The 13,775-nt window shown below is 41.6% G+C and overlaps 1 protein-coding gene across 2 annotated transcripts in view; it reads left to right on the top strand.

Annotated features, from left to right (window-relative positions):
* Window positions 1–13,775, top strand: part of MKLN1 (muskelin 1) — a 1,341,339-nt gene that overhangs the window by 1,097,472 nt on the left and 230,092 nt on the right. For both annotated transcript variants that reach the window (XM_069629634.1, XM_069629633.1), the window contains exon 14: window positions 9,517–9,631. In XM_069629634.1, coding sequence (XP_069485735.1) covers window positions 9,517–9,631 — 115 coding nt within the window. The remainder of the gene's footprint in view (window positions 1–9,516; window positions 9,632–13,775) is intronic.

Below are 13,775 nucleotides of genomic sequence, written 5' to 3'. Positions count from 1 at the left end.
TGATGAGGAAGGGCCGGTTATCGCCATAGAACTAGAACTAGCAGTAGTAAGAGAGGAAAGGGTGGTTCTTCATGGGACAGATGATGAGGAATGAGGATGGAGAGTGGTAATAGCTCTTTGCGAAGGATATAGACTAACCGACTTGACAGATGATTATTTGGATGATGAATTAGTATTTTTCATAAGTCTCACTTATTAGATCAAAGTTGAGAATAGGGATGTACCACAGAGAATGGCATTGGTTAAAAAGAAACCCAAATTTTTCCAGGAAGATTTAGAAAAGGTGCAAAGCATCTTATGGACCAGTAGTCCATATAACAATTGAGTGGAGCAGGAGCAGTTAAAATAAAACTTAAACCAGGAGCAATTTTGCCACAAGCAAAACAGTACCAAATGTCTAGAGAAGCAGATGAAGGCATATTTGAAACTATTTCTGCCTTAATACAGCTGGGAATATTGGTACCATCAGAATCCCCATGTAACACGGCTGTGTACCTGGTGAAGAAAGGATCAGGGGGGTTGTGGAGATCTATTCAGGATCTACGCCCTCTAAACAATATTGTTGAAGCAGAGTTTTTCTGCTGATTCTGAATCCAGCTACGATATTATGTAACATCCCAGCTGAAGCCAAATATTTTAAAGTCATAGATTTAAAAACACTTTCTTTTGAATTCCCCTTCATGAAGACTCACAAGATTTGACTTCGTTTTTGTATAGAAATCTGCGCTGGAAAAATACAAGATTACCTCTGGATACTGCGAGTCCCCATCGATCTTCAATAGGGTTCTTCAGATTGACTTAGGTAACGTACAACTTTAGAGCACAATAATTCAGTACGCAGATGTAGATGACATTAGTGTGCAGTTAGACCGAGGAATCCTGCAAACAAGATTCAGTTCAAGTAATGACAGTACTAGCAGAGAAAGGATACAAAGTAGACCGAGTAATTACAATATTGCCAGCAAGAGGTCCTGTACATAGGACAGCGGGGAGAAAGGTGACACCTTGGAGGTTTAGGGGTGGCATGGTATCACAAGTATGACACTGACACAATGGGTACAATTTGTAAAAACCTTTATTTAAATTGTTGGGGTTGGAGAAACTCCTACTTTGCCCTATAACTAAGATGGCAGTAGTCTCGGCCATCAAATAATAAATAACGCAGTACTAGTGGAGTCTGTCAAATCAAAATGGCCTATGCTAACAAAATCTAATGCCTGCCCTATCTCTTGTACAAAAAGTGTAAAAAGGAGAAATATACGCAAAAGGAAAAATTAGTGTTCAAATGAATCATTGTGGTTAAACCAGCTCTCCTCCCCACGTTAGACCCCATGGAGTAAGGCTGTTCCTGTAGGCAGGATGACGCACTCTGGCTCAGCTTCCAATACAATAAACAGTTCCAGAACATAGATCTAGGCCCATCTGGCTTTGCACGTTGTAGTCTCTTTTCTCTATTTCCAAAATAATGTTTCAATCAAAAAAGTTCACAAAGTTCCCCCTCTGCCAGGCTCAGACCTCTCACGATAAAGTTCACCACAAACTTGCAAGGTGGCTCCATTCCCCAAGCTTATTTCACTTTGGGTCTCCCTCTGTCTGGCTTGGACCACTTTCGGATGTGAAAGACTTACGAACATGCGTGGTTTACTTTTCAGACCACTTTAGGACCACTTTGACTCGAAGTTTATAATTCAACTTTAACTTTAGCTTTCACTTTCTCTAGGAGTTAAACTTCTTTATTTCACATTTGCTGTTCATGCGCTTTATCGCTTCAAACAAATTACTTTTCACAGAGACTTTCGAGTGGGCTACTTCCTTTCGACGGACCACTCCTTTACTTAGTATCGCTGATTTTGCAGCTATCCTTTACTTCAAAGTTCATTCACGGGTCTGACTTTCTTCGCGTCTCATCCATACGTGTGCAGCCTTCACTTGCAATATAATGTTGCTACTTCAAACTTTAACACACACCAGTCTCTCGGATCGCTTGCCAACTCACCGGCTGTGTACGTCTCTTTCTTGGTTTTGCGATATCCAATTCACGAGTCAAGGTTAGTACTGCAGGCTTGGCCTCGCCCTCCCCAACTCTGCCGTTAAACCGCGAGGGTCGCTGGCGTCCTTGAAACACAATGCAGTCTTCACTTGTGGGACCTGGCATTCTCCACGTGTTTTCCATAGCCTGTGGGAGGCAACAACCTCTGGTAGGGAACTCTTGGGGTTTTCGACCCGCTGCTTTCGCCCTTTGGTCTGTCGCTCTGCTCCAGTAAGTTTGCCTTCGTCCCAGAAGTTCTGCACATACTCGTGTTCTGCCCTGCTCAGAGTGTCTCTTTGGGTTCTGCCTTTTATTCATGTGAGGAGTGCTAATTGGTATCAGGTGTATGCACTTAGTGAAGTGCCTAACTTTACGTGACCCGATTAGTTGGACATGTTCAGTACGATGTGTGAAAGTTAATATTACTCGGTCACCCTCTTCCTCGGCCCAGTGTTTGTGTAAAAAGGGGATGGGGGAGTTGGGATCTCTGTGAATCCTAACAAAAAATAGGATAGGTTGGATAAACTCTCCCCATCGGCTGCCTCACCCCCACTCCGCGAAGACCCCCTCACACAGGTGTTCCTCCCGCACTGATCCACCCCCAGGAGCTGGATCCAAAATCGATGGCTGTGTCCTGGCCACCTGGATGAGTAGTCCCTGAGGACTAACGGGTGAGACACCATTGGGTTTCTCACAGAGAGCAGAAACGATCATGAAAAAGACATTAAGGGAAATACAACTATTTGTAGGCCTATGTAATTATTGCAGGGCCTGCGTTTTTTATTACAGTACATATATTCAACCACTTTTAAAAGGACACAAGGAAGCACAGATAGGTCAAAGTAATATAACATGGATAGATGAGCTGACTGAAGGATTTGAAGAATTATAAAGGGTGATTTGTACAGCCCCTGTTGGGGATTCCTTATTACAATGAGGAATTATACTTATTTTCACATTCTAATTCCAATGGCGAAGTAATGACTGCATTCCTCACGCAGAAGACAACATTAGGACATGGGCATAAACCGTTAGCCTACTACAGTGGGTTTTTAGACCCAGTAATGAAAGGAAATTAACCTTGCGAACAAGCGTTAGCTGCTGCTGCTTTCGCGTTTGAAAAAACTGCAAGTATTGCAATGGGGGTGTTCAATGACGTTATATGTCAAACATTCCTTGTTTGCCATTTTGGAGAAACCCAAAAGCAGATTGCCTAAGCAAAGGGTGTCAGGGTACGAAGTGATTATTTCCAACCCAGCAATCAAAATTGTTGTACAATAGTGAATCCAGCGGCATTCATAGCAGTACCAGTAGGGAAGGACTATGTACACGACTGCACAATGTATACTGAGTTTTACGACTATAATTCCCCATGCTGGAGACAATGCACTCTGATGGGTTGGGGGGTGAGGGGCTCTATTCATTGACGGTTCTTTGAACATTGATCAAGCGACAGGAGAAAGAGATATTGGATCAGCAGTAGTAAAGCTAAAATGTGATGGTGAATTTGAAGTAGTGACCAGTGCAATATTGCCTACACATGGCTTAGCACAGGCTGCAGAATTGGTGGCACTTATCGGTGCACTACAGAGATATGAGGATGAGGACGACGTTACCGTCTATTCTGTCTCCGCCCATGTGATGTCAACCGTTCACGCAGGGTTGTCAAGTTGGAAAAGGAAGGGTTTCCTCAGCAAAGTGCAACATGCGTGTGTATTGGGCTACCTTATTAAGGTATTAAAGCTACCATTGGCTATCGCTGTGATGCAGTACGCAGCCCATACTAAGAGGGCAGACATGAATTCTCGTGGTAACAAAGCTGCAGGTGTTGAAGCGAAAAGAGCAGCATATTTGCCAAATATTTCTAATTTTGAAGTAGAAGATGTTAAGCAAATGTATGAACATTGTATGCTGATAAAAGGTTTTAATGTTATCCATTGTACGGTTAATTGAGCTGCAAGGTCGAGCTGCACAGGAAGTGCAGGATTAATGGAAGAGACTGGGGTGTTCTTTATCCCCCACAGAGGTTCTTTAGAGACAGGATAGCATTGGAAAGCCAATTATGCCTCTAGCATTATTGAAAGTTGTGCTGGATCACCTTCACTATCCTGTGCATACAAACCGAGAGAATCTTGCTGCCATGATTGCAGAAGACTGGTTTTCACCAAATTTGTTAGAACACATTGCACAGATTATTGTGAACTGCATTGTTTGCCAGAGTTTCACAGCAGGGCATACCTTGCGAACAGTGAGAGGAGCAATCCCTATACCGAATGGTCCTTTACAGCATCGACATATTGATTATATCATGGCTACAGATGTATGTTAGTGCTAGTATGTCCCTTTTCCAGATTTCAATAATCAGGGAACTGATTATTCCCAAGATTGAAGGAAAATAAGCAGATGGACTCTGCCTAACTATTCCAGTCAGGTTATAGAGACAATGCGTTAAACAAGGAACACGAAGACGGCACATGATACTTTATGATGCCTGAAACGTTGCAGGTATTTCTGCGTGCTGTTTTCGTATGCATACTTCGATCTTATCCAGCTTTAGTGAGACATGTTGATATTGTCACTTTTTTTGGAAATCGTAAAAACAGTCCTATTTGCAGGATCCTCATTCCAAGCATATTACAATTTTTGTTATAAGTGACAGAAACTAAATGATTGAATTAAAGAGAATATACATCTTCCATTATATAAGATACACATTGCTAGAAAGAAACCGCCTACTGTACAGGATATCATTTGATGCATGGATATTCTTGCAATACTTCTTGTAGTTACATTTTGCACAATGTGTTTTCTTTACTTTCTCATGCTTCGAACAATTCGCCAAACTGTTTTATAATACAGATGAAGTGTTTAGCAATGAGACATCTATTTCTATCTCTAGCACAAGTGCTATTTTCCTGATATTTCCAAACAAATTATCCAACTTGAAAGATGCTGGGGAAGATCATGAGGGTATAAATTAATATCTTGATAATTCGACCCATTTAAAGAATAACATGTGGTACCAGCACATGAAGGAAGTGGGGAGGAGAATGTCAGATGAGTGCTGATTTGTGTGTTCTCTCATCCCTTATGCCATGAGCGCAGCCTGAACATTCATTGCAAGAGAAATACCTATACATGATGTAAAGTTTCTCCGCCATCTAGTAGCCTGCCCAACAAGAGGAACGTTTGAAGGAAGATGGGAACCTCTACGATGAATGTCAAAAGAACGTTTCCATATGAAGATCCCTGCATAAAAACCCAGCAAATTGAAAAAGACCTAGATTAGAAAAGTAGAATGCTCCTATATTCATTCAGTGGTATGACTGGAGAACAGATGAGGACTGTTGAACAAAAGAGACTGGGTTGTGCAGATAAATGGGGAACACCAGGATTGCCAGGATGCTGGGACAGAACTCAGCTATTGGCATATGGACGACTTGCCATACCAGTACATGATAGTAAGACGGAATGTTAGCATGCAGTGCACATTTATTGATGATAGCACCAGTAAAAATAGTGAATGATGAATGCCTAAAGGAATGAGGCAAGTATTCAAAATTATTAACATGGGTTGAAAATTAAGCAGGACCTGTGTCCATACTACCAATGAAGAATGCAAAACTGTGTTTCAGAAACAGGGGACTGCAACAGTTGGAGAAAATAAAGGACGTAAGCAAATAATTGACATGCCAGGAATGAATGGAGGAAATGCAGTACTAATGGACCACTGTTGGGCCTGTGGGTCCAAAGCTTATAAGCAGCCATCTAAAAATTGGGGAGGAATATGTTCTATAGTGTTCATACATGTTCCTGCATTGGTGATTCCCCAAAGTGATCTCGACATAAAGCTTTCCAAGAAATTGATGCACACCAGAGGAGGTCGCTCACCCGACAAAAAAGTGGGAAAATCAATAGAAGCTTACCATGACATTCCAGATGAGCACTTATTGTTCAGTATAACGGCAGTGATATTTACAGCCATATTCATGCCAGGAATTCAAACTGCAGTAAACACCAATTGGTTACACATCACCAGGTGGGAACTGCTACAGACAATAAACACAACAATAGAAGGATTTAATGCGATTAGAGAAGAATTGAGGGCCATCAGGCTCATAACCCTCCAGAACAGATATGTCCTGGACTCGATTACAACACTATTAGGTGTGTGCAACCAAGAACTGGCCTTCTTGCTGTACTTACCCGCCTGCCCACAGTGGGGAAAATGGATCTCTGATGAAAGCAATAACTATGCTGTCGACCCTGCATATGAAAATGGTGGAAGTATATGAGACCGAAGATGAAGATTGGTTTTCGTCCCTGTTCTCATGGGTTCCGACCTGATTGGCAAATGCCTTCAAATTACTGGTAGCAATACTGAGATGCAGTAGATGTATAGATGCAGAAATGCAAGGAAGATGCAATATAAAGACGCTTGCTGCAGTAGAAAATATAACACAGGTAAATCGGCCATGACGACAAAATGGACTCTGTATAATAGTAAGCTAAAAAACCCAAGGAGAGAGACCAAGGCTGCAGAGCTGCCAGGCACTGTAATACAAATTTCTGCAAGAACAAAGAATATTTGTTTGGCTTAGGATCAAGGATGCCGCAGCAAGAAGCAACTATAAGGCACGAAAGGAGTCGAAGAGGATAAACCATGTACGTAGGACATATTTCTCTTAGATTAAGCAAAGGAGTAAACATTTGCAAGTGTCAAGTATCGTACAATTAAAAATGCAGAAAGCATATGCAAGACAGACCGATTAAGTCTCCAGAGGCCAAGGAGAGTAATAGCACCCAGTATAATTGAATCAAATGGCACTAAATAGGAGGATAAAATGGACAAATCGTAGTCTCCTCACACGTAGTGCAAGACCAGAAAATCAAGGCCTATTCATAATGCAATGTACTTTCACTCCCTTTAAGCTTCCAAGGAAAAGAACAAAGAGGAGCACTTGGCTTAGGCCTTACTGATGAGAGTTAGCAGGCTAATTGGCCAAGTGGGCAGTTGCCTGACGTTGTTCCCCACACCTGGGTTTCATTTTGCGTATGTGCTACTAACGAGCCGAATGTCCAAGGTTGATAAAGAGTGCCAACCAATCATGATGGACTATGTGATGATGGACTATACATTGTTGCAGAAGCCAATCCGCTGATATTCTATTATCTGTATTCTACATAGTTAGAGGTTGTTCCAGGCATGCCTGCTAGATAAGGGGCAGCCAATGATGACACCTAAATAAGCTATAGGTATATATGTTCCCTTATCCTATCCCGCCACCCTTGCCACGTAGGATGATATCATAGCTGACGTATATTGAGGTATAAAGCCTTTGTGTAACTGAACTGTATTCTAGAGTGTCCGCTGCGATTTGTTATGCTTGCCAGATTTCCCTAGTTTATTGTACTGATAATAAAGTAGTACTTTGCCAAATATTTTGAGTCTGTCCGGTTATTTTAGCCTGAAATTGGCTATTGTGGTAATCCCGTCCAGCACTTGATACACTCCAGATGCTACTGCACAATACACTAATGACCAAAGGCCCCAAGATGCTCAATACCACAATAGCGCAGTTCAGGGCAGCAGACTCGAAGGAAGGACAATAGACGGCTCCAAGGAAAAAAAGCCCCACAGTCACCGCCCACACTTATACAGCTTCATGCAGCTTTCCAATCATACAATGCACACACAAATATGCAACGATATGCACTTGCGCATTCTAAATATCACTGGCCTAGTAAGATCGTTGTTTTTGTTCTCCCTTGTTCCCCTCCCATGCCTCGTCGCACTCTGAAACACTTGTGTATGAGCGTGATACAAATAAAATATCAATAACAATTCTGCTTATCCGAGGAGTCTGCAGTAGTTGTATATACACTCCGTTGCCGATGGTGCCGAGGCTGACAGGGCAGCCTCGAAGCCCAGTGGCAGAGGCACCAGCAACTTACCACTGACCGGGAAAGCTCTCCAACTCCGTGCAGAAGGATCGTTCGTGGAGGCAGGGCCCCCCCTACCAGGGTTTGCTGCCTCCCCACCAGGGAATAATCAATAACTGGCACGAAAGTCAGAAAATACACTGCCCCCAGCAGCTTCAGGCAACACTGGTCGACTCAGATCCAACTCCAGCATGGCTGGTGACTAAAAGAAAGGTCCCAACAGCAATATTCTAGTGTCAAGCCGCACTGATCGAAATCAAGCGCTGTGAGCCGCTTCCGACACTCTGTCACTGCACTGGTAAATGCAAGAAACCATACATTACTCTCATCCTTAATCATTGAAGCAAACAAAATAAATTACTCTATAAAATCTACCTGCACAAATATTGTTGAAGACTGACTAATATGGGGTAACGATTAAAACTTGGCTTGACATGTAATTCTTGTGTCAAGTACAAAAAGCTTCTGAAGAGTAAGATTGTGGAGAACAGAGTTGGATAAGTGTAACCACTAAGTCAAGTAGTAGAGACTACATAGGCTTGTGATGCTGTGTCCATTCAGTCGACTTTAATATATTAAAGTGAAATTCATTTTGATAGATACCTTAGATTTTATTGGACCTAGACTCACAATGGCGAGAGAAAATCGCATATACAGGCTTTGTAAGTCCAGGGAGAAAAGACAGCTAAATATCTATTGTGCAGTGTAGTGCTTTCTTAGACCTAAGACATAATACACTGTTGGCCATAGGGGAGATAAAAAATAGACATTTACACCCGGTACTATATGGTGACTAAACAGCAATCGGATCCAACTCATTTATCACTTTACTTGATTATGGGTGAATATCAAATAAAAGTTGTATGTATTGAATGGACTGTGAAATTGATTGTGTGTAATTGAATGGTGTTTTTATTAAAAGCTATTTTAATGGCAGAATTATAATTCAAAATGTTTTAAAAATAATAGTGTATTAATGTACATGCAGCAAATAGCCACAATGTTAGTATATCCTGCCCACCTCTATTGTTCCTACTGCCTCTTCACGGACTGCTTCAGTTTCCAACCACAGTCCGCTACCCTAACATTCTAAATTGCCTGATAACAGGATGGCTCCATTTGATTTTGTACCTTTTATACAATGTTTCTGTTTGGAGCAGAGTTTAACTGAAGAAAAAAAACAAATACATATAACTCAAGAGACCCAAACAGGAAGTAATGGGAATCTCGGAATGGTCTTTCTTTGTCCTAAAAGGCAATGCTCACAATACTTGCTTTTCTCAAGGATGTTTATATCTTCTTTTTTTTCTGTTGGACAGTGACCATGCAAACGGTAAATGCTTTTATACTTAATCCAGAAAGTTGTGGTCAGTGGAACACGTCATTGCGCTTGTGATTGGTTTTCTAATTATGTCTTCTATTCTTCAGTAACCATAGAAGCAGTGCTTGCATTTCCAGCTGAAGCGCATTCAACATATCCTCTCTGAAGCACTTTTGTTACAAGTATTTGTTCCAATTGTTGTACGTATTGGTCTGTGTTGCAGGTCCTGCGTCTACAAAAACGACCAAGCGATGAAAGACTGTCCAAACAAAAGTCTTCAAGATGAAGAACCATGCCCTAGATTTGCACACCAGTTAGTTTACGATGAGTTACACAAGGTAATTGTTACCTGGTGCTTGAAACTTGAAGTGTTTCTGATATTTAATTTGCAAGGTTACATTTTCCGATTGCTTCCTCCTCTCGATGTTGTAAAAATGTGCATAGTGCATATCTACATTGCATATACCCTTGTAAAATTGAAGGCGGTCTTGATGAGCATTCTGGTCAGCTCTTGGATTTCGACTAGACCATAATCTCCAATGTGAAAGCTTCTCAAGACTTGTGCGTGCTTTTCTAGTCTATGGATTTTTTATACTGCGCCAGCACGCCCACAGGCCTCAGGACATTACTGGCTACATAACATTTGGACACCCTACCCTGTTCCCCAGATTTCAGCACCCCAGATTTCAGCACCTTCACACATGAGATGGTTGCCTTAAAACGGCGAAACATCAATGTGGTCGTAAAAGTACTGGTCCTGGTGCTGGGTAGATCAACAGTTTCTGTTTCTGGTTTGCCAAAAGGTATTCTTATGCAGTGTCCGTCTCAATAGATCTCTTTGGATGTTCTAGTATGATCATGCTCTTCTGCCAAATTTTGTAATGCCAAATGGTGCAATTTAGTGCTATTATTTCGTATATACTGATGTCATTAGCCAAATTCTGCTGCAAATGTCCTTTCCGAAAGAGAATACTAAAGAACAGCGAACTGTATCAAATGGCAATTGGAGATTTCCAGAACTAACATGCTACTCTGTATTCTTAGCCTTGTTTGTCGTTGAAGACATCACTTGTTGGTGATGCTTCCTAATCTGTATTGCTTTCCACTTTGTATCATGAGCGCTGCTTCAAAACTCCATGATGTGACAGTGGAATTAACTGACTTGAGGGTGAGGGAAGTAAATGACATTTAGTGAGGATTGGTTAAAGGGAAATGGGGGAGGGAACAATAGACCTCAAAGGTGGGAGTGGGGGTCCAGCTAGCATGTTTAGTTCTACTTTTTTTTCAAGAAAGAAAGGAGGGCCTAGAGGTTACACTCTTGGAATTTTTAAACAGACTGCTTTCATCAGTCTATGGGAGGGAGTAAGGTTTTGGGGGATCTTGGCTGGTTTTTGACAGTAGACCTTTATATATAGATGTGTGTGTGTTTTTCTCTCTATACAAAACTGTTGGGGACTGTGATTTATAAACCAAAGCAACTGTGTACAATATGATCGAGTTACAAAATCTATATTAGCTGCCATTGCTTTTAAATGGCTTGCTCAACCACAAGGCATTGTAAACAAGAACAAGTTCATGAATGAAGCCTTCTAGAATGTCAAGATCTTGTATTTTACTCTGTGGGTTGCCACAATTGCTGCTATTTTATATCTAACTAGCTGATATACCCATATGTTATTTCATTTTCTTATAGGTACTATTTGTTAGAAATACCTTAAGGTAGCGTTTCGCTTTTCAGGAAAAGGCTCCATAAGAAGGGTGAAAACTACAACTATTTGTCATTTTCAAAATGTTTTTTCATAAAGACTACACAATACAATGTATTATTCTTCTTAAAAACGAATTCTGAAACTTATAACTTTACGGGAGAACAACATGGAGATTTCTGAGTATCATTATAGGTAAAATGATGCCGACGGTGCCAACAACTATGGACCTTAAGTTCAATATTACTAAAGTAAATGTTCATTGTAAGGCTTGTTTATAAACAACACCTTCCCGGAGAACACTGCTGCTTCAATTAGGTTGTGCAGCAATATTTGAACGCATAACCATTACACAACCTAGGTGTGTTGAGATTGAGAAGCAACATGATGGTTTACCCAACTTTCAGTTGAAGGTGACATGGCATTCCCAGGGTAGGGGTGGAGTGAGTTGAGGAATTCTCTTGGTGAGTTTACGGCTTAGTCAGCATCCACCACCGTATCGATTGAGTTGTACTCAGTAACTATGCCCGGAAGCATATCCTGAATCAGATCCTTGGGCCAGGACCTCGAGTTTTGTTCCTTGTGTCGGGACGTGTCCTTCTACGACCACATTGATGTTTTGCCGATTTCAAGCAACCATTTCATGTGTGAAGGTGCTGAAATCCAAGGAAACGGGTTTGGTGTCAAATGTCATGTAGCTAGTAATATCCGGAGGGTCCTAACAGGTAACTATGCAAACGTTGGTGCAGATTGGTGAAATGGTGTGGAGTTGTATAAGGATCAACGCTTCACCAAACCACAAACACACAAACAAATTTTGACTTGTGCTGAAATCAGAGGAACAGGGTGTGGTGAACAAATGTCATGTAGCCAGTAATGGTTCCTAACGGGTAACTATGCATAAGGTTTGGTGTGAAACGGTGTGGAATTGTATAAGGAACAAAGCTTTGCTACTAGTAACCCAAAAATATTCCTTTTAAAATCTCGAACATAAACCTCATTTGCCGAGAAACGTTTGCCCTTAAAATGCATTTCATACGCAAACGTTTGGGGGGAGGGGGCTTAGTAGAAAGAAACCAAATATAATTAAAAACGGTCAAAGGGCTTTTATCAAAAATATCAAGAAAGGTAAGGATTGCTCTTTGTAGCATTGAGTGATGGGGACTTTGTTTGATCAGAGGCACTGGGAAATGGTGCTAGGGCAGTACCTCTCTCTATGCACCGTAGCCCAGTTGTCTGCAACACCTTGTTAGTGCTACTGATCGGTAACCCCTACTGTCTGTGATTGTCTTGTTTCTCTACTGATAGTCTCCCTAAGTGCAGGCTAGCTTAACTCCCTCAGGGACTATCCACCTATCCTTTCACTAGCCCTGCTTAGTGTTCTACAGGAATGGTGCTTTGCACTTTCTTGGTGGGAACCACCTTAGACCATTCAGGCTCACTCTCACCTTCCCCTTCTACTCTACCTCCTCCCACCACTTTTCTGTCTCTTCGGTCTTTCATTCCACCTGTCTTCTACCTCCACCCTTTGATGTTCTCTCTTCCCACTCGATCACTACTGCTCCCTCAATACTGCTCAAACTCCCCCCCCTCCCGCTGCTACCACTTCTTCTCCACTCCTCCCATTGCAACCACTCCCTCGCAACCACCACTCCTGCTTTCACTACCACCACTCCTGCCCCCACTAGGCCACCCCCCTCTCACTACTACCACTCAGACACCCTCCTTCTACTCTGTACCAGTCTTTTTACTCTTTTATTTATTTTATTTTTTATTTTTTTTTTATTGTAACATATAGTTTATTACAAACTTTTATTACAAAACTTTCACTTCCTGTCATTATTAATGTTCTCGTTTTCCTTCTATGCCTCTTGGGGATAATTGAACTGGTCATATTAGGTTCTTTCTTTCGTTTATCTTTCCGTCCTCATGAGTTCAACGCTGTGTCTATAAAGTTTATCGCTGAGCATGTGAGGTGGACTGAGCTTCCACTTATTATCCGCAGCCACCAATCATCCATGTTCATGTTCAGCGGTGCAAATTTTCCTAAATGGAGGGTTCGTAGATCTTTGAGCGTTGAGCATTCGGTTATTAAATGTCTTGTTGATTCGATTTCTGTCCCACAATGTCTGCATAGATTATCTGTGGTTGCCTGGTCGTGTCTCATAAATAGCATTTCTTTGTTCTTAGTGGCGTTTAATCTGAGTTGGAGAAATCTGTCGCGGTGATATCGGGAAGGGAATTGGACCAGATATCTCGGCATTGCGTTTAATTTATTTTTTGTGGGTCCGAGTTTTAGAGAGGATGTCAGACCTTCAAGGTTTTCCAGATTTTTCATCCAGGCCCAATCTTGGAGTTTTCGTTTTGCGATTTGTGGTTGTGCCAGCAGCAGCTCTATTTTTATGTCAGCTGCTTGCATTATCGCCTTCACACCTTGTGTCCATTTCTGTATTATATCTATGTGGGGTTGTCGATTGCTTGTCGCAAGTATTTCGTAGGCAGGTTCCGGTGTTGGCATGTGCATCTTTCGGAACAAAGCTAACGACTTCCAGATCACATTCGAGTATAGTTCGTTTATGGCTAGTTCGTGTCTGATGGCGATCATCGATATGTATTTAGGTAATTGCAACACCGTCTTCCAAAATAGGCTTTCAAGTTTTGTCCAAATACGAAGGTCCAGGTTCCAACCTGTCTCAGAACCGTAGGTGATAGCTGGTATTACTTTTTGGAGGTAAAACGATTTTACTGGAATTAGTGAGAATTTGCCATACAGGTT

Source organism: Ambystoma mexicanum, chromosome 12, assembly GCF_040938575.1.
Source record: "Ambystoma mexicanum isolate Mex_15411 chromosome 12, UKY_AmexF1_1, whole genome shotgun sequence".
NCBI lineage: Eukaryota > Metazoa > Chordata > Amphibia > Caudata > Ambystomatidae > Ambystoma > Ambystoma mexicanum.
Note: the sequence above shows the minus strand (reverse complement) of the source record. Positions and strands in the feature narration are given on the sequence as shown.